We start from the raw sequence: 21,953 nt of genomic DNA on the forward strand, positions 1-21,953 counted from the left end.
TTTCAGATCAAAAGGAAAAATATGTAGTCTTCAAATAGTATCTTAGAGGGTTCCAGGTTGGTAAAACTCTATACTAGCTTCAATCAGTGGAAGAGCACAAAAAGATTCTGAAAACTAATTTGCTGTTAACACTGAAAGAAAGAAAGAAAGAAAAGAAAAGAAAAAAGAAAAGAAAGCTAAAATAGGTAAAAACTTCTGTAGTTTACATTATTCAGACTTTCTTTCTGGGACAGATAAGGACAAAAGTGGATTATTTCTTTATGATTCATATTCCTCTCCTCTTTTATTGCTGGTGTTAACAATTGTAATAACCTAAATCCATATAGAATGCACCAAGCTAAATAGAGCAGTAATTAAAATGCTTAAGGTTCTTGATCCTACATCCAAGACAGTAAGCTATTTGGTATGGAAGATGATATATCACACCAATCTGATAATTATTCCTACCCAAATAAGGCCTTGTAATTATTTTCAAAATTGATAATAGGGCTGGTTGGTTCAGCTCAATGTACTATTCAAGTGAAAACTGCACAAGCATTTCTCATTTCCATTAGAAGTCCCCAAACTGAAAATATTCAGTTGAAAATAAAGCATATTTTGTTTTTTATATGTTTGGACAATAGGTTGAGACTTCCCACTGATGAAAACTAACCAGTATTTGTTTTTCTGAAATGTTCAAGGGGTGGGCCAGCATTTTCTAACCGCTTCTAATTAATAACCCTGACCAAGGCACTCATATTTTTTCCCAAGTGAGTTTAGAATTTGTTGACTGTGGCCCTTGAAAATTCACACACTTCCTTGTGCAGATCTCCCGAGGAACTGAGAATGCCATGTTTCTAGCCAAATACATCCAGGCTGTTGAGACATTAGTCATCCTGCAGCGGTTTCCATGAATATTGTTTTCCCCCAAGATTTGGGGGTTTTTTTATTGTGTTCTGAACAGAAGGTAACTTAACATACGGATGAAGATCTTCACTCCCCTCCCTTCCCTTGTGCAATGTGCTTCTCATAGTCTTTTTTTTTTCTGATGTACTCTTCTTTTCCTTCCTTTTCCTTCCTTTTTTCTGTTCTGATTATTTGCCTTTGTTGTTTACCCCCATAGATATATAAAGAGGGTAGGACAGCAGGCAGGGAAGTTCAAGTCTAATTTCTAGTACATGTGCCCCCAGCTGAATTGGTATGCATGCATCAACTGCATTTGCACACCTTAATCCCGCTCTACCCCCCGTCTTTTCTTTGTGCTGATTTCTGGAGTAACTGCGGAAATTACCTGGGTATGAAATTCTTCTGTGTGTAGCTGAGATTAGACACTTAGGGTCGACTACAATCTTTCATCAACCTGGCATTGATGTTAAGAGAGCACATCTCACAGGAGCCCTGGAAAGCATGTCTGACAGCCTGCATCATCAGAGATTGGTATGGGGAAATCACAGAAACTCCAGTACAGAGTAGGCGATTCTTCAGGAACTTATTTGTCTCCACAGAGAAGAGGACAGACAGCAGCAGCAAGCTATCGCTCCTTGGCCATCTTGCTTTGGGGCTTTTTTTTTCTTTTTGATTGTGGGACCCCACTGAAAAGAGGGTGTAATTTCAGAAATCACTACCTGGGCATGAGCTGCTGGGTCTGCTCCTTGTCCTAAGATGAATCACATGAGCAGTGACACAGATCCCTTCACAGTGGGTATGACGCAGTGTTGTATGTCCTGCCTTACATCCAGCTGATGCTTTAATTAAACCATTTGCTGTCAGAGGTTTGAGCTGGAAGATATTTGTGACTCAGATTTTCGTAACCTCGGGTACTGTAACACAGGTAGGTGCATCTACACATGCATTAATGCACTTTTGCTAATGCACATTCAATTTAGTAACTCCATTGTGAGATACTAGAAAAGGGTGCATTAACCTATTTTAGTGTGTATTAATGAAAGGAAAGTTTTTTGTGATAATTTAATGTGCATTAAAAATAGGCATTAAAGCACACGTGTAGATACACCCAGGGTAATACTCACTACTTCTTTAGCTAGGAGCTTACTTTTTATGTTAGATTTTGTAAAAGAACTGTGTGCAGCTGAAGTTCTGCATTTCACTGTCACCTGCAGTAAAAACAAATTTAAAAGTGAGGGTCAAACTCAGTTCTTAGTTACACCAGTATAAATCTAGAGTAGCTCCTCAGAAATCCCTGGGTGCCTACAACAATGGCAGTACCAATGCCCATCTTGGTTAAATTGGAGTCACAAATGGCACTGGTCTCTCTGGCATTCAGTGATCCCTCACTAAGGTGCTTGTAAGAAAACGTCTTTAGTCTTCTTACGGTTCTGACTAGCTGTGTATAACAAGAGCTTTACTTGGCTCGGTCAGACTCCCTGCCTGGGAAGCTTAGTCCTTAAAGGTACACTCCAAATGCCATGCCACCAGCACATAACATAGGCAGGAATTTGGGTAGAGGAGAGTTGTGAAGTGAGGGAGGTTGTGTTTGGGCTGCACAGTTGCATAAGTGTAAATCCAAAGCAAACGCACTGCATTTGAAAGCAGGATGTGGATCACAGCCAGTGTTGCAAAGGTACAAAACACATCTTTTAAGATCATATTTTATTTTGAAAAAAGCAGAGAGCAATACATTTAAATTTTGCTTTCCTGAAAGGCCAGTTTTTTAATCCATTAACGAGAGAGATGGGAAAACATAGATACTCCAGATAGATAATGCATTACCGCTTGATTGGAAAATGAATCCAAGAAGCATGGAGAAATGATAGGATGTGCAGGAAGAAAACCACTTTATTCTGGAAAGGCCCATTGCTATATGCAGGCAGATTAGCTGCTGTTTTTAAAGTATGCCCTGGCTCTGGTTTTGTGCAGGAACCTTTGGTTCTTTTCCTGTGTCCCTGGAAGACTGGCACAGATGGTTAGTTAGACTGTGAGCAGGGAAGTGCTCTGCACTGAGAACCCCACCCAAATAGCCAGATAAAAACAAATTAGGATCCAGTTGCTGTGCTGAGCAATTAATCAGTTAATCCGTTTTGGCAGCTGATGCTGCCCATAGCCAAGATTTGACTGTCAGGGGGCTACAGTCAAACAGCTCCCACCCTCTTCCCAGCTGCACAGTTCCCAACCTCTTAGTATTAGATAAGAATTTGCTCTTTGCATGAGAGCTTGGATTCTATCCGCAGACCATCGCTAGGGTGAGCTCCATGAGAAACAGTCTGTGGGGGGTCCAGCTCTGAGCTTCAAGCGTGTGATGGGCTGAAATTCTTATGCAATATTTAATGTAGACTCCCATTTTCATGCTTCCAAGAAAGCTGATTCATTTTCCAGATTATTGCATGCAGAAACTCTACTTGTCTTTGAACCTCTGGCTTTCCAAGTTCCAGTCATCCTGCTCCTATCATGTGTTGATTGCAGCATTTGCTGGACATACACTTAGACAAAGTGCCCTTCATCACAAAGAAAATAGGAACACTTCATCACAAAAAAAATAGGAACAAGCAGTACAAACATATACGCACTTTAGGAGAACACCATCCTTCAGCACACCGAGTTGCTCAGTGCCATAGTGACGAGTAGTTAGACTGGAAGATTTCTGTATTTTCTGCACCATAGCCATGAGTTCGGATGATTGAGTTTTACCATCAAACACATCAGAAGTGCTGTAGGCCTCAGAATAGAGCCAGGTTGTTCTCCAAGCTATGTGGAGGTGTTTGAAAAATTGCCTGTGTGGGATTTGTGTCCTCAGCCCCACAAAAGGAAAAGCATGGCCCATTCCATGTGTGCCGCATTTGTTGATAAAACAGCTTGGGAGCTACTCTTGGCTCTTGGGAAATCTTGGCTGCTTCAAAACCTGCAAGAGTCCTGTCATTGCCTTCAGTAGAATCAGGGTATCACCTCTTGAGATATGATTCTCTGCCATCATGGATATGAAATGGTTTATGACAACATCTTCCAGCATATTAAAAGAGTGTGTTCAGGTCAAATGGTCCACTTTTTGTGAGTGGTATTATCCTTAACTCTGGACCTCTCAGGTTTCTGTGTTCTGGAATTGTCACATTGGTTAAATGTTCTGGGAATGTTCTCCTGATGTTACATTCATTATTTTTCCTTGAAAAAGCATGTTAAAGTTGAACAAACTTAACAGATAGGACTAATAATAGGCTGATAGAGTCTTTCAGCTGTAGCCTGGAGCTCCATTTTTTAACTGTATGTTACCATGTGGTGGCTGCGTGAAACCAAACTGCACAAAGCTTGAGGTCTCAATACAATTTCTAGTAGATGCGTCTCCTTCTATGTGCTTATATGGACCCTATATCAGAGTAGAGTGGCTACCTCTACACGTGCAATTAACTGCAGAATAAACTAATCTAAATGCAGGTATCAGAAGTGGACTGGTTACATTTGCTGATGACACCAAACTATGGGGAAGTGTGGTCACACTAGAGGATAGGCTGGGGATTAAGGCCAACCTGGACAGGCTTGCAAGGTGGGCGGATCAAAACCTGATGGCGTTCACCACTGAGAAATGCAAGGTGCTCTACCTCCGGAGGGAAATTCCACATTATACTTATAGGCTCACCAGTGCTGTAGCTCTCTAGCACCACGACTGAAAGGGACTTGGTGGTCACGACTGATCACAAGATGAACATGAGCCACCAATGCAATGCCGTTGCCAGCAAAGCAAACAAAACCCTGTCTTGCATCTATCGATGCATCTCAAGCAAGACCCAGGAAGTCATCCTCCCAGTGTACTTGGCCCTGGTGAGGCCTCAGCTGGAGTACTGCATCTTGTTCTGGGCTCTGCATTTTAGGAAGGATGTGGAGAAACTTGAGAGAGTCCAGAGAGCCACGCGCATGATCAGAGGACAAGAGAACAAGTCTTATGAGGAAAGGCTGAGAGACATGGGACTCTTCAGCCTGAAAAAGTGAAGGCTCAGGGGGGACCTGGTGGCAGCTTATACGTATATTAGGAGGGTACACCAGGAAGTGGGAGAACGTCTGTTCACCAGGGCACCCCAAGTGAAGACACGGTCTAATGGTCGCAAACTTCGGGAAGACCGTTTTAGGTTGAACATAAGAAAAAGCTTCTTTACGGTCTGAGTCCCCAGTGTCTGGAATAGACTCCCCCCCAGAAGTGGTGCAAGCACTTACTCTGAACACCTTTAAGACACACTTGGATACTTATCTTGCTGGGACCATTTGACCCCAGCAGACTTCCTGCCCCTTGGGCAGGGGGCTGGACCTGATGATCTTGCAAGGTCTCTTCCAGCCCTAATGTCTATGAAATCTATTAAATTCACTATAGTGGTAAAGCATCACTGTCTACACATGCAATCCTATTAAGCCACAGTAAACTAATTAACACCTCCATAAGATAGTACTGTTGGGGACAGTACTATCTGCCGGTGGGGTAATTAACTGCAGTTAAATACATGTGTAGATGCTGACCGCGGGTGTAAATTGTGCCTAGTCAGCCCAGCCAGCTAGGGGCCAGACTCCTGCCTGCCACGTAGTCACATGGCTCTGTACTTTCAGCACCCTCATACTCTAGCCAGCCCCTCCACCAGCCAGTGCTACCACCTAGAGCTCAGGGCTGACCCCCCATGCCCCTGGCCCTGGCTTAAATTGCTCCAGCCCAGCTCAGATTGCTGCTGTCCTGGGCAAATGTGTAGACACTGTGCCCAGGAGTAGTTTACTCTGGTTTAAACTGCTCCAGAGTTTGTTGCTTCAAATTAATTTCACATGTAGATGTATCCACTGAGTGCCTTAAACCCTATAAGGTAGGGCTATCCTATGACTCAGGTTCCCAAAGGAAGCCTGCAGCAGAACTGGGAACAGGACGTACATGTTCTAAACTCTAGCCTGTTGCCTGAAGCCCATTTCTTTCGTTCCTCCCTTCCACTCCTAAAGTACAGAACTGTGTTGACAAGCTTGCTTAACCACTTCCCATTCTTTATCTTCTTTCTGGTCCCACCCAGGAGGCTTTCATGACTATGACATTTACTTACAGCTGAAAAAAAGAATAAAGTTTTGGAAATGGTGAATCTGTCAACAGCATTATTCACCCAAATCTTTCAGGGATGTAATTACAAGCAAACGTTTGTAAATTACACACATGCTCGCCAAGCAGACAGAAGATAAAATATTGGCATCTGCAGTGCTGTCTTGGCAGTTTTGCCAATTTATCTTTCTGTCCCATGGACTGGGTAGAGACTTTTGGTTGTTATTGTTGTCTCTGAAGGAGAAAAGCTGGAAAAACAGATCTCGCTGTCACCTCTAGATGGTAAACACCATGCTTTCAGGGCTCAGTATATTTTCTTAAAAGTTTAAAATGTCAGGTTTTGTTTAGTTGTTTTAATCCGTATTAAATTAAAAACAGATTCTCACAGAATCAGTTTCAGTTTTGCCTGAGGCAAAGGATGATGGCACCTTAAGTTCAAACCAAATACTATTCAACTAAAGATTGAGGACCCAATCCTGAGCCCATATAAACCCATATTTCTCTATTATGACTACATTGCTTTACTCTGGCCAAGGATCCATCTCTAGGTGCCTGGCTTCATTCAAGGAAAATTGTGAACGAAATATGCCAGTTAGGAAGGCCATAAAGCATTGTTCTGCCAACACTTCACCTAGATTTGCAGTGCCCATAGACATGCATTTGAAAAAATGCATTGTACATTAGGTTTTTATGCCATTCTTCATTTATCTCCATATTTAGAAGTATAAAGCTTTGAAGTTGGAGGTTTCATAAGCCTCTGTGTTTTAGAGTTGCAAAACTAGTTCAAGCTTTTTATTGTTTTCCTTTGACTTCAGTACATCATGCTTCCTTCATATTTCCCAAATGTTTCTTTTATTTAAAAAATTGTTTCCTTTATTTAAAAAATTAAATAAAACCACATGTTTTTCTAGCTGACAAAGAAGTTTTTTTCCTATGCTTTGCAGGTTGAGGAACTTCTTAAAAGTCTGTCTTGTATCTATGTATGTAGCACCTTATCTATTCATTGCAACGTTTAAATCCATTCCTAATTTGCTACTCCAGTGAAGACCTATAAAATGTTTCCCATCGACAGCAATGCTGTCAAAATTGAAAACAAACTTTATTCCCTGCTATCTGGATGTTAGTATAGTTTTCATGATTCATGTTTGAGTTTCAAGTTAATTGAGTTGTGAATTGGCAGTTGGTTGAGTTAAGTAAGCCAAACCAACTCCATATGGTCTGGTAGGTCATCAGGATCCATTTTGGCTCAATCACATCTATCTGCATGATGGGATGAATTATCACAGGCGACTGGTGCTGAGCCTTTTCTGAGAGAGGGGTTAGTGTTTAGTTCTTCCAGTCTAGATCTGTCAGTGGGTTAGATAATAATTTAGGTGCATAACCTGCTCAAAATGTATCCAAAGTAGACTCCAATCTGCTCTGAATACAAGCATCATTGAAAGTCTTGCAAATTATTTAAAGATTTACCACCCAATTTTTGTAGACTAGTTCATCAGTTTTATTATATATGGTTATATTGTTATATGTTTATTTAGATTTTTAAACATAGGGCCTCGTGCTGATTATAGAAGATAAGGAATTGGAGGGTCTTGAAGAGGTCATCCAGTTTATTCCCCTGTCCTAAAGAAGGATCAGCTACAGTTCATCCATTCCTGAGAGACAGTTATCTAAACTGCTATTGAAAAGCTCCGGTGACAGATCCTGTAATCTCTCTAGGTCATCTGTTTCAGTGTTTAACTATCCTTTTAGTTGGAAAGTTGTTCTTGGTATACAACAAAATGTCTGATCTCCAGTGAACATGGAAACAGTTTCTAGATTTCCTTTGAATAGCAACCTTTTGTTTTATTTGAAGACATTTATCATATGTCCTGTCAGGCTTCTTTGCTCTAGATTAAATAAACCCAGTTCTTCCCTTCTTTTCCTCATAGGTCATGTTTTCTAGAGTAGACCTCTGATCATTTTGGTTGCTTTCCTCTGGACAGTTTCCAAATGGTACCATCTCTCTCTTGCAGGATGATGTCCAAACCTGGACACAATAATCTGGCTGAAGCCTGAATAGGGTGGAGGGTTTCCTTTGGCCCTGTTGATGCATTCCAGCATGGACTTGAGCTATGGTTTCCCCTCTCAAATGGCTGAGTTTTGGATTATATGACTATTCAGCGTAAGCCAGAGAAACAAAATTTAGACAACTGTCATGTTGACTTTCTTCTGTTTCAAACCCTCCATCCTGTGGCCATCCAGAAGACATAATATCAAAGCTGACCACATATTAAACACCAGGATAATGATCTGGGGACTATGATCCCTTTTGATTGTTGCTGCTGCATTTTATCACAGGGAAATGAAAATAGTGGCATCCGACTTCTCTCTCAACAAGGTATAAACCAAAGCACTTTGGGATAAACACATTTGTCAGTAAGTGCTTTGGTGTGTCCACCTTGTTGCAGTCCTTGTGCATGACACACCTTTTTCCCTCCATCTGTGCATTTAGCTTAACATTGCAATTCCCTTTTCTCACCAAAGGTAAAAACATTAGGGCTGTGCAAAGCTTTGGGTGGTGATTCAATTCGGAGGAGATTCGGCCCAATTCGGTGGCTGAATCTCTGAATCCGAATCGAATCAGGGGACCAATTTAAAGGTCCAAATTGATTCAAAGCTCTCTGAATCTTCAGCAAAGATTCGGAAAACTTTGATGATTCGGGCAGTCCCTGGTGGCTGCAGCAGGGAGCTGCAGCTGACTCTGAGCTGGCAAGTACTAGGGGCAGGGGAGGGGCTGGGGGAGAGGACCATGGGGGGACCCCTGCCAGTCCCCTCCCAACCCCCCCGCTCTCCCAGCCCCCCCCCGACCGCTCCCCCAGCCTCCCACGGCTACACCCTTTCCCCCACCCCAGCTCAGTACTTCAAAGAAAAGCCCCAGTGCTCACTGGGTGCTGCCAAGTGGCAATCCCTGCTGCCCTCCATTGCCCCACACTGCATGGGAGGCTCTACACAAGCCCGTCACCCCCCCCTGCTCCTCCAGCCCCCCCACAGCTGCCCTGCCCAAGCCAGCTATGGCCCTTTAAGAAAAAAAAAAAAGCCAAAGCAAGCCCTGGGACTCACTGCTCCTGCAGCAGCCTCGGGGCTTTGGGGGCTAGTGTAGAGCCCCCCCCATGTGGCGCGGGGCAGCAGGGGGCAGTGGGGATCACTCCCCCCCCCTCACCAGCTGTACTGGTGAGTCCAGAGTTTTGTTTGTTTTTTTTCTTAAAGGGCCAGAGCTGGCCCATGTGAATATAGTGAATTTATAAGATTTTATAGACATTAGGGCTGGAAGAGACCTTGCAAGATCATCAGGTCCAGCCCCCTGCCCAAGGGGATGGGGGAGTGGGGGGGTCCCATAAATACTTACGTTGTATGACAGGAAAGTTTAGCAAATGACAACCTTAGGACAAACAGGCTGGTTTTGTGTCTTAGGAGAATAAGGAAATATTTCTACTGCTGTTTCCTCAGGTTTTCCTTTGACATTCCTTAGGCAATTGGAATGTGATTGAATAAGACGGGTAAAGTATGCTTCAGTACGCTCAAGTGTTACTGTGCTAGGGTGGGGCTAAAAATGACTAATTATCTGAGGAAGTCGCCTGTGTGATGAACCAGAGTGATGCAATTATTGGATACAAGCATCCTGAGTAATTGCTGTAGTGTTCCCTGGGTTTTTTATAATGTTTTTACGGCCTCAGTTGGCCAAAATAAGTTTCATATCAAGTAGTAAAGAAATTGAATGTGACAAAATGAGAATATGAGACTGGTCTGATTCTGTAAGAATTAGGAGGTAGTGTTGAAATCCAGGTGTTGGTTGGTTGGTTGGTTGGTTGGTTTTTAAACTAGGCAGTGTTTGTAAAGTAAAACTTTCCCAAACTTCTTGTGTAAGTTTTTAGCTCTTAATGGTAGATCTATAAAGATATCTGCAGCTTTGGAGAGGTCTTTCATCATAAAAGATGGAAATGTCAAGAGGCTACATGTTCTTACTCACTCCATGTTCTCAGTGGTGGTAGATGATGGAACAAGAAGCAGTGGTTTCAAGTTGCAGCAAGGGAGGTTTAGGTTAGATATTAGCAAAAACTTTCTCACTAGGGGGGTAGTAAACCACTGGAACAGGTTACCCAGAGAGATTGTGGAGTCTCCATCCTTGGAGGTTTTTAAGCCCCAGCTAGACAGAGCTTTGGCTGGATGATCTAATTGGGACTGGTCCTGCTTTAAGCAGGGAGTTGGACTAGATGTGACCTCCTGAGGTCCCTTCCACCCCTAATTTTCTATGACTGTAAATTCCTAACATTTTAGGAAGAAATTTTGTCATATCTTGGCCTCGTGAGAGCCGGAAACAAAAAATCAGTCCACGTCTGGTTTTGGAAGGTTTATCTAGAACAAGAAGAGTAGGGGAAGTTCTAATCTAAAACGGTATATCCAAGGAAGATGGTTCTTTTGTAGGAAATTGAAGGATTATTTATGTGCCAAATCCACTGATAAGTGTACTGATAAGCATAAGTAAGCAAGGGCTGGCCATATGTGGATGGTCCTCAGAACTTCTCTAACTGCACATGAACTAATATTGTAGCTGATAAAGCCTGATATTGCTGCCTCAACCAGCAGCTAAAAAACTAGTTTCAGCTTGCTGTTCTTGCCAGCTTATATGCTGTTCACTGAATCATTACTTATTCTCCAGGTGGACAACTCCACATTCATTCACATGCATTCTCTATAACCCCTGGTTGAGATGGACCTTATTTTGAACAGAGGTTGAAAATACCTGGGTGATAAGAGTTCAAGTTATCCCTGATGAACTGTTTTTCACAGTAGTGTGTCTACTATGCATCCTGACTATTTTATTGAGTTTATTTAAACTGCTGAAAACACAAGGTTTTTTTTTAAATTGCAGTTTATTGATGAAGTGCTTTTTTACTTCTCATTTATTCTATTGCCTCAATTTTCTGACAAGTAAATGATGCTTTTCCTCCTTAATGTATGGGTAATGTAGAATAGATACACCGTAAGAGTGTTTCAGACATTAATTAGTTTACATTTAAGAACTAAACTCGGAGAGCTTCTATGTTGGGAAAACCAAACTATCCATCTAATCGACCCAATAACTGAACAGGGGATCATACAGCCTCATATAAATAATAAATAAAACATATTTCATGGCATCTCTTTACAATGTGATATCTTCTAGGCATCTAGCAATTCAACCATACAGACGAAGCTGATTAAACTTTGACCACAATAAAATCACAACCAAGTAAACATTCTCACAAAGCTATTCATTGCCTTGTTAGTCCCAATAAAGCACAAGTCTTAAGTCTGTAGCTATGCCTGATTGAATCTACTTTACTGTCTGCCTTTGGATTTAAACAGAAAATTTGCTAGGCCTTGATAGTGATTATCTTGAAAGTAGTTATGGGGTTTCAGTCACGTACAGTTGGTATCCAAAAAAGGAAAAACCTCCATGACTGAGTTAATAAATAGGATGAATGAGCATCTCAAAGCTTCAAATTGAGTTTCTCTGGATTTTGGCATCTAGGTAGTATGTAAAGGCCACTGTCCAGTTTGGTCCTGATTGATTCCGAACGTGGTTGATCATCCACAACCCATGTAGATGTCAGTGGGATACTGAATACCAAGCTCCTCTCAGGATCTGACCCTCTTTTGTCCCCTCTTGTTTTGTTTTGTTTTTTCACTTCTTCAGAAACCTGCATACATGATGATACAGATTGGAAAGATAGATTAGACAGCAGTAAAAAAGGAAATGGGACATGGAGACAAGATGAGTTTTGAAAAAAGAAAGATAAATGGAGAAAGCACATGTGAAAAAAATCAGGAATATAAATGGCAAGTCTGACCATGATCAGGCAGGTTAATGGGTTGATGATCAGTCTTGCGTTTTGCATATCTATTCACTAAGAGCAATATTTTAAAGGCATTTAGGTGCCTAATTCCTGTTAATGAATTAGTCAAAGGAAAACAATAAAAATCTTGAACTAGTTTTGCAAATCTAAAAAACATTTGCTTATGAAATCTCAAACTTCAAAACTGTATACTTCTAAATATGGAGATAAATGCAGAATGACATAAAACCTGCTGTGCAATGCATTCTTTCAAATGCATGTCCACTGGCAGCATAAAAATAGGGAAGTGTTGGCAGACCAATGCCTTCTGGCCTTCCTAAACGACATATTCAGTTTACAGCTTTCCTTGAATGAAGTCAGGAACCTAGAGACAGATCCTTGAACAAATTGTTATTGTTCCTTAGCAATATTTTTTCTGTGTTACTATTCTTTGTTGTAAATCGGCTATGTTAGCAACCTTTCTGACCACTTAGACGGTTCATAGTGTTTATCATCACACATAATTTTTTAATCTTGTTTTGCAGTCAGAAGAGACTGAACACTGTCATTTTCTCAGTTGTGATAGCAGCTCAGATCCAGTCTGGGGCAATGAGTCAGATGAGTCAACCATAACCCAAAGACCTACCATACATAAATAAGGACTAGGCGGTAGATTACTGGGATGGCTCGAGGTTACAGCTGTGTAGTAGAAGACGTTTCTGATGGTCCAGCAGCACTGGCTTCAGCTCTCTGCAATAGTTATGGCACAGCATTAAATTAATAGGTGGAGCCTCTGCAGATTTCTAATGTGCATGATCCTCGACCACCTATTGCTAGGATGAGGATGCAGACCAACATTTAAACATCTTATTCACAACCCAGTAAATTCAATGGCAATCTTAAAGGAAATTCTCCACTGATTTAAACTGATCTTGGATAAAGCCCTGAAAGAGTTGGGCTGTTTTATCCATTACCAGACTGGTACCATGGATGTCTTAGTGGGATTGAGAGAGTAGATAAAATAATTGTTCTAGATATAACAAGGCCATCAGCCTCAGACTTTTCCATGCATTAAACCGTTTGCCTGACTTTGCCTTTTCAAATAGTAATATTAAATATAGTCTAAAGCAGCATTTCTCAACCTATGAGTTGCGACCCAAAAGTGGGTCACAAGAATATATGAAAGCATCATGAACAAACTTTAAGAATGGATTCTCCTTTAAAGGAGAAAAACATGGAGAACTGGGTTGTCCCTTACTGGCTGGCAGAGCTCCAGCCTGCAAGGGGCTGGTTGCAACTGCTTGGGGTCCCCCCTTGCCCCGCACACTGGGAAGGCAGGGGAAGGTGGGGCAATGGGTTGGGCATTAAGGGCACCAGTAGGGTAAGGGGCTGTTTTCTACTTAAACTATTTACTGAGTCGGGACTGGCCATCCATGTTGACAAATGGGTCCTGGTACAAAAAAAGTTGAGAACCACTGGTCTAAAGTATTTCATTACCTTCAGGCTTTGTGTTCTAGGATTTCTTGGTGGGGATTTCAGGTGGCTAAGGGACACAAGTATCTGGAAGAGAGAATTATGAATTTATCTCCTCAAGGATAGTGTAGGATAAAGGCTGCAGTTAAGAGATTAACATCTACAGCCACATAAAATCCTATTTAGGAGGATTGGGAAAATAGAGCTTCAGAGGAAGGACTCTGTTTTAGAGAAGAGCATAAGCAACTTTAGCTCTCTGGGTTTTTTGTTGCACTACATCTATGCAGTATATTTTCACGAGTTTGAATCATAAGAACAAAAAAAGGGAGAAAGAAAGAGCAACACGCATATAGTAATACTATCAAATTGGCCTTTCTAGTTCCCATAACATAACTCTCTCAGACTCAGGGAGGCTTTCAGGTAACACAGGCTTTCTCTCCAGACTGTCAGTAGCACAAACCAATCTTTTCTCCAATTTCCACTCTTGACATTGTCTCTGGCATGACTCAGTGCTATTCTTTCTCCATCCAGGGCACATCTGCACTTTCATTAAAGCTTGCCTAACTTTCCTTTTTGAAACATCTAATTCCCATTCCTACATAGCACCCTGGCCATGAACACGGTCTATGTCCTGGATGTCATTCCTCTGAGACTGGATCAACCTGGAGAAGCCAAGATCCTGGAACCGATATGGTGCTTTTTGACAGCCCGGCAAAACAGCTAGTTCTTCAGCCAGCAGGACAAAAGTTCAGATGTCTAGACCTGGGAATTAAGTTATTCTGTACTGGGACGTTGCTTAATATTTCACTGTCATGAAGACTTGTGCATGATGACTTCCAACCTTTTGTTTTATTTTGTTTGTCTCCTGTCTTATGACACGAGTCCAAGAATTTGGTTAAAAAGCATGTTTTCAGAAACCGGCATAACCCAGAATTACTGGGCGGGTGGCGTTTGAATTTGATGAATCGAGACTGGACTGAAACCCAGTGTCTGATCTCTGCTATACAAGTACAAATCTGGAGGTCATGTCAGAGAAGTTATTCTGGGTTTACTGAAATCAGAACCCGGTGCTCTGTATGTGATTTTTCTGTCCTTTTATGTAGGAGCAGATCCCCAGGTGCTATCAATCTCGTATTTCCATTTACTTGAGTGAAGCTATGCTTATTTGTACCAGTTAAATATCCCGCCTGCAATTGCTCAGCCATGCACGGAACTGATAGGCTCTTCCCTTTGGATTAGCTTGCCTACTTAAAGCTGGATTTCAATTTATAAAAGTCACATCCACCTTTCACTGCATAGGTGTCTGGTGCCTCTTGGTTCAGGGAGGGCACATGCCCCCCCTGACACCGGTCAGCGACTGGGGGGGATCCCCGGTGGCCGATCCCGCTGACCAGGGGTGTCCCCTAGATCTACTGACTGAGGGCGGGTGGGAGGGGGCCTCCAGCAGCCGATCTCACTCACCATAAAAGCGGCCACGCCGCTGTCAGAAGTCCCACAGCCACTTGCCAGGGAGTCACTGGTGCTCCCCCCTGCCCACCGGCTAAACAGGGAGAGCAGCCTGACAGGGGGTGCACCGGTGCTCTCAGGGGATGCACATGCACTCCTATGCACCCCCTATGCATTGCCCCTGTTTCACCGGTGGGCTCAGTGGAGGAATAGACATGAAGTCAAGGGCAGAAATTTGGCCCAGCGTACATAAACAGGGGCCTTATATCCCTTATGATGCAAGGCCTTTGGACACGTTGCACCTACATGTCCTTCAGAGGCACTTCCAGGCGCATGTAAATACACAGGGTCTGATATTATTACTGAAGACTTTCCCCCCATAATTCCATAGGCAGAGCAGCCCGGTTCCAGACTGGATGCAGAGCAGCCTCAGACAAAACAAGGTTGTAAAAGGCTTTTTGTGCACGTGGAAGCATCTGGCATAGTCAAACTGATATCATTTTTTGTTATTAAATGTTGTTGCCTTGACAAACAGCCCAAATTGGACTGGACTTGTGAATGTGCCAGCACAGCTGGGAGCTATTATGAGACAGGCTGTCTTTCCTACCTCCCAAGCCATTCAAATATCACAGCAAGCGCTTCTCTCCCCCCTTCCCTGATCTTCTGATATTGTTTCTTATTCCATGGGGCAGCCAGACCTGAGAGTGAGTTTTTCCATCTTACACTCAGTACAGTTGACACAGCAGAAAGAAGAAATTGTAGTCAACGGCATCTCTGATGCCCTCTGGGCCTAAAGTAAGGAGAGGACAGGAGGAAAAAGTGAAAAGAAAAAAACAGAAAGGCTTCTCAGCTGTGTTCCCATTATCTCAGATAAAATGGATGGCGTGGAAGATATACTACATATAACATACGTAGAAGACTGTTGATCCTGTATGTCTGATGGGCGAGCAAAGAGGTCTCATGTTTAGAACATCATGACTAGTATTTAACAGAATGAAAAGATACTTAGTAATAGATTAGATTTCAAATCTAAGTCCGTGGGAGTTGAGTTCAGTTCAGTGGGCCTTGAAAATCCCAGCTTCAAACACCATCCTCGTTTTGTCCTGTTCTCCTCTCTCAGTTACTCTCTGTTTATCCCTCGCATCTCTCTGCACCCTCTCTTTAGCCCCAAGGCTAAAGAGTTCTTGAGTCTTCCCCCAAATCCCATTATCCCTGTGGTCTCAACCGGGGTCTGTGGCATCCTGGGGTAGCCTAAGATCCTTTCAAAGGGGCTGAGGGGTGCCATGCAATGTCGGCACTAGGGCTGTGCGAAGGTTCGGGTGCTGATTCGATTTGGAGAAGATTTGGCCTGATTGGTAGCCAAATCCCTGAATCTGAATTGAATCAGGAGACCAATTAAAAGGTCCAAATTGATTCAAAGCTCTCAGAATCAATTTGGAAAAGATTTGGAGATCTTTGGTAATTCGGGCAGTCCCTGTCTGCTGCAGCAGGGAGCTGGACCCTGACTCTGTGCTGGTAAGTAGGGGGCGAAGGAGTTGGGGCTGGAGAAGAGGGGAGGGGACCACGGGGGGGACCCTGCCAGGCCCCATCCCCTGCCTGCAGTGGCCTTGGGGTTTCAGGGGGCTCATGACAGAGCCCCCCATGTGGCATGGGGCAGTGGGGGGCAGTAGGGATCACCCCCTGCTGGGCAGGAGCCAGTGAGTCTGGGTGTTTTTTGGTTTTGGTTTTTTTAAAGGGCCGAAGCTGGGCCGGGTGGGGCAGCCATGGAGGGGGCTGGGGTTGGGGGGCTCGTGACAGAGTCCCCCACGTGGCGTGGGGCAATGAGGCACAGCAAGGCTGCCCCTGGTGGTATGCGGTGAGTGGGGGCTTTTTTTCTTGAAAGAACCAGGAGCTGGGGCAGGCGGGGCAGCCATTAAGATTGGGCAGGGGATGGGGCCTGGGTGATTCAGAGATTCAGCTGATTTGGCAGCGGCCAAATCTCTGAATCAGATTCAGCCGAATTGATTCTGGACAGTGATTCGAATCACTGAATCGAACCACTGTCACCCGAATCAGCTGAATCCAAAGTGAATACTAGCCGCTTCGCACAGGTCTAGTTAGCACCGTTAAGTGGACAGAACATGTTTCACAGGATAAACCCAGAGATTTCAAGTAGGAATTTGTAGCATCCAAAACAGTCTGACGTGTTGGGGTGTCTCTGAGTTCTTCGCAACAGAAAAACTGCTCTAGTTTTTTGACAAAAGAAAAATGAAAGTGCCAATTAAGTGCTGGAAACCTGGACTGGAGTTAGAGTCACAGTGGAGTCTCATGATTTTGGCCCTGGGTTGCTTACAAAGAACCTATTATATAGAGAAAAAAAATCCTTGGTGACTCAAATGAAACTGGTAAGTCTCTGACCTCTCAGCAGTTCCACATCAGGTTTTGAAAATACCCAAGAAAGTTTTGCTGCAGCAAAGAAAAAATAATGTTTTTTCTAAGCAACATAACTGCCCCAATCCACTTCCATTAGCCAGTGAAATCTCACCCTGTAATTTGTCAATCCCAAACAGAATAAAACCCAATATATGCAGGCTAAAGTTGTATCCTACACTACGCAGATGTGTTGTGCCAAGTTTGATCTGCTCTGCATTTTGTGAACTTGCTGGTTAATCAGTTCATCTATTGACCTCAGGGGAAAGAGACAAACTAATTAAAATAGAACAAAAGAGGTTAACCAGCCACTGAATTTCTCTCAGCTTCACTATGTGAGTGGTATTGAATCTCAGGTATTTTCATTCAGAATAGTAAAATGAGAAACACCACAGTGCACACATAAGTATCTGTTGCGAGGATGGGGAACTTACCATTCTCAGTGGAATCCAAAGCACAGGGAACCTCTTGCCCCCCTTTCGGACACCATGCAGCCTCTGTACAGTTGACAATTATAGATCTGCAAATGGTTTTTATTTTTGCATGTGTATTCATAAGTGACGAACTATGGGGGAAGCTGGATTTTCAAAGATGGAATATTTTCTGCATATACAAATGATACAACAATTTGCTTTTATTAGCACTCTCCCCAAAATAGAGTTTAACATTTCTTAATATTTCATAGTAAAACACAGCGTGTCCTTACATGGTGAAAAGATTTATATTGCTGTTTGCGTTGGGAAGGTGGAAAATTAACATTGAGAGCATAGATCAAAAAGCTACGTTCCCAAAAGATGGCTTCAGCACTATCATGCCTGTTTCCTCGGTGCTGTGCTGCCTAGAGGAATTCACGCCTCAGCTGAATGCTTAGGTTCTAGGGCCGTGTGTAGACAAAATGAGGGCTGTGTGCACACAACACTTTAAAGCAGGCTAAATGTTTTTGCACCGCTTCAATGGTGTCAGTGTTTGCATGCCTTGGTGCCGTATTGCACATTAATTCCAGCTGCCGTAGGAAATTTGGCAGTGTAATGTGCCTTAAATGACTTAGGGCACAAACTTGGTAAGTGGCCCTCCACCCAAAATAATTGCCCTCCCCTGTATGCCATAGAGTCAACACCCCCTTCTCTTCCAAATGAGTTAAGAAACCTAACTGCTGGGTACTGAGGTGTCGAGGGATTTTTAGGCATCTTAAAGTTAGTAGGAGGTTTGGATGTTGGATCCTAACGGCCCTTTAAGACACCTTAATTGCAATACTGGGTCTAACTCAGAGGACAGGTTATGTATAAGAGGGAGTCCTGGTAAAATTTGGACCTCATTCTGATCTCATTTTCATCTGTCCTACACCATGCAATTCCACTAAATTCATTAACTTCACATCTAAATAACCCATGTGGGATTAGGACCAGCCTTCTAACAGCTCCAAGTAACAGCATTATCAAACGCCCATGATATAACATCATTGGCTGTTGGTGGTGAGACAGGTGTAGCGTAATGTGCCCCCAGGATGGGAGCCAACCATCATTTCTGACTCTTCTAGAGGTATCTACTCCAGATTACCAAAGCCTCTTTAGAAAGTAATATTCTGAATTAATAACAAAACTGAGTAAAAGTTTGGAATTAAATATTATATAACTTTAGAAATTATTTGGCTGTCTTACATAAACCAGTTATATTACTCCAAAGTATGGTGGGAGCAGGTGCCATTCAAGTGCTTGTGATTTATAAAATTACAGGTCAAGTAAGTCATTTACCACTGTGATTACTTGGTCTCAGGCAGTTCAAGTCTGCCAGATATTTTAGTAAGGAAGAATGCATTAAGCAGGATCTTTTACAAAATGATACAGCTATAATGGAAAGGAGGCATTGTTTATAAAAAAAAAATTCTGTTCAGTGTTTACTTTGGGCCATAATGGGCAGTGACTGCTAATCATAGCCACATGTTTAGCATTTTGACCCATACTGCTCTGGGACACTTTATGCAGACATATCTGAGATACTAGACACACTTCGCTCTAAAAAAAAAAAAAAGGATAGCTTTGTATGGTTGTTTTTGGCAAGGAGAAGCAAAGAAGATAAGATATTCTTTGGACTTGTCAACTCTGGGTGTGCTTTAGTTCTTTCAAAAATAATATTGTTTTTGCTTCTCGAGGCAAGGAAGAAGCCTGGACAGTTTTATTCCAGAGGGTAAATTACCCCATGCTAATTAAGCCAATAAAACATCATTTCAGATAGAAAGGCAAACTGGAAAACATAACTGCAAAGCCTATGCAAGTTGCTGTTGCAATAGTTAGTACCACAGCAAAGCGAAGGCTACGTTGTCAGCTAGTGATAATTGGTGTATATGAAGCTATCTTCTTTACATTGACTGAAGGTTCATCCTCTAAGTTGCCATCCTGAGCTAAAGCTATTGCATGTTCCAGGTGAGTTCATGCATCTGTAGGTCAGGCAGGTAACTGTGGGCATACTTGAAAGCAGCAATACCTGATTTTTCATGTACTTACTCTTACAACATACATTGTTCAATGTTTCTAGAAAGCTTTTCTAGTATACTCATAAAAGTAACTGACAGAAGAATAAAATGCTTTATAATGGCTAGTGAGTGCCCTGCACCCCAAACCTCCACTGAATTTTCAACTCTCTGAAGACATGTAAATAAATGAGGAAATAGTCTGGAGAAATAGCTTTTAAATTATTTTGAAAACCCAATAGTTTTTTCTTCTCTGTGAGTTAAAGGTAGTATGGGCCAGATTAAAGTGTGCTCCACCAAGTTAGGAAAACAGGCTTTTAGATCATATATTTAAGTTACGAAAATAGGTTCTGCTAAATTGGTGTTTACCACAGCCCAATGGCAAGAGAGTTGAAAAGTAGCCCTGACAACTTTGTAAACTGATATCACCTTTTACCTGCATAAAAAGGACAATGAAAACCTACAGTACCAGACATACAGCCCCCTTATTGCCCTGCTGGCATAGGATGGGAAAGGCTGCAATAAAACTGGAATCTCCTAGAGCTTCAGGGTTTTTTATTTCCTTTTAGCCACTGATATCTGAAACATCCAAGTTTCCCTTCAGCGGACTTGTGGTCTGTCGTTACTCTAACACCATGCAGCAGCAGAACTTCTCATTGTAGTCTCTTCTTACATCTTCCTGACCTCTAGGTAACAGTAATTATTTGCCACTAACCCTTGTCTGAGAGAGAGACTTTGAAGCATTCTTAGTGGCACTCAGATTGAAATCAGTATGCATCATTGCAGCCGGCACCAATTACTCATGTGTGAAGTTCAGGTCACTAAGCGCCTGACTTCTAAGGTGCTGCTTGGTGAAGTCCATGGCTACAGGTTCACAGACAGCAATTATTGATCACAGCATGATGACGAGCAGGGACTGCACGGAGAGTTTTTCTGTGGAAGGCAAGATGAACATAGTATAGCGATAACAAAACCAGAAACTACCAAAAAGTATATGTTCCTAAGCCTCCCAGTATTTATCTTAGTACCTCAAAGCCAAGGCTGCCCTCATGCCATTTAGGAATTAGAGAGAAATGAAGGTGGTGGCAGGACGAAGGGTGTGCTGGCTCCTTATTGCTAGAAATGAATTGGGGTCCAGAAGAAATGAGCAGATAGAGGTGGGGATAGAGGAGTGTTGGTGGGAAGCAATGGAGGTTTCATGGTAAGTGAGAAGGGTGTAATCCCTGGATCAGCATGTGCTCTGTGTCTCCTCTAGCGCTTGCTCTGCAGAGGTTAAGGATCTGTCACAGCCTCAGCTCACGAGCCTTAGCTCTTGAGTAAAAGCTATAGCAGCTCATGCCCTTGGTGGTGGTGGAGCCCTGTTCACACATTAAGGAACAGCCATGATGGTGACCAAGACAGAAGCAAGTGGATCTTAATAGCCTTTTGTCAGTGGAAATAGCTTTCTGCTTCTCCTCCCTTGAACATGTTGTTCTGCCTATGCTCTTACCTGAAGAACTCCCTTCTTTTCCTTCCACTACCTTCATCTTGGTATGTCCTTCCATCTTGCCCCATATGGCTGTAGAAAATTCCTGGACGCAGGGGATATCTACCCAAACTGTCAGGGAAGTACTGCTGTGGCATGCCCATGAATACTTTCTTATCCATCTCTTCACTGGATTTATGACGTGTCACCAGCAAAAGGGTTCGCTTGTGTAAGGGGACAACTATGATAGTGTTACTAGTGCTTGCAGCAACTCTTCTGCTAAGGAGGGAGCCGTGTCTGGGCTGGGGTTCTGCGGGACTGGGGCTGGAACCGCTCTGCCCCCTCCTGCTTTTACCATTTGGCGAGGCTCGGGGGAGCGAGTCCCCTCTTCAAGGCATTTCCATTTCTCACCGCTGCTTAAATATCTTCTCTCCTGGGCGCACCAGTAACTCCTGGTTTGTTCTGTAAGGAACTCTGCGAAGATCCCCATCTGTTTGTGAATGGCATCAGCTCCCATGACTTACTCCAAGGGACACTGGGAAACTGCTGGTTTGTGGCAGCTTGCTCCTGTTTGGCTCTTTGGGAGAATCTGTGGCAAAAGGTAGGTGACTATTCTGTTCAGTCCTTGGGATAATATCTGTTCCTTAAGGAAATCTGACAACGTTTCCTTTGGCGGGGTGGGCCAGCTGCCGAATGGTAGTTCTCAGTAAAAATCCTGCTGGTGTTTCTTCCTGTCAGTGGCACCATCGCATAACCAGTACCCCACTATCACCTCTCCCTTACTTTTGGGAAACTCTTACAGCTGGTAGCACTCTTTCTTGAGGTGGGGTGTCCCTGTCTTCGTTGGTCATT

At 42.9% G+C, this 21,953-nt stretch overlaps 1 protein-coding gene across 3 annotated transcripts in view; it reads left to right on the forward strand.

Annotated features, from left to right (window-relative positions):
• CAPN6 (calpain 6) overlaps window positions 1-21,953 on the forward strand; it is an 80,973-nt gene that overhangs the window by 23,509 nt on the left and 35,511 nt on the right. For all 3 annotated transcript variants that reach the window (XM_014607161.3, XM_014607160.3, XM_019487821.2), the window contains exon 4: window positions 21,571-21,702. In XM_014607161.3, the coding sequence (XP_014462647.2) occupies window positions 21,571-21,702 (132 nt within the window). The remainder of the gene's footprint in view (window positions 1-21,570; window positions 21,703-21,953) is intronic.

The sequence above is a fragment of the Alligator mississippiensis genome, chromosome 8 (genome assembly GCF_030867095.1).
Source record: "Alligator mississippiensis isolate rAllMis1 chromosome 8, rAllMis1, whole genome shotgun sequence".
Lineage (NCBI taxonomy): Eukaryota > Metazoa > Chordata > Crocodylia > Alligatoridae > Alligator > Alligator mississippiensis.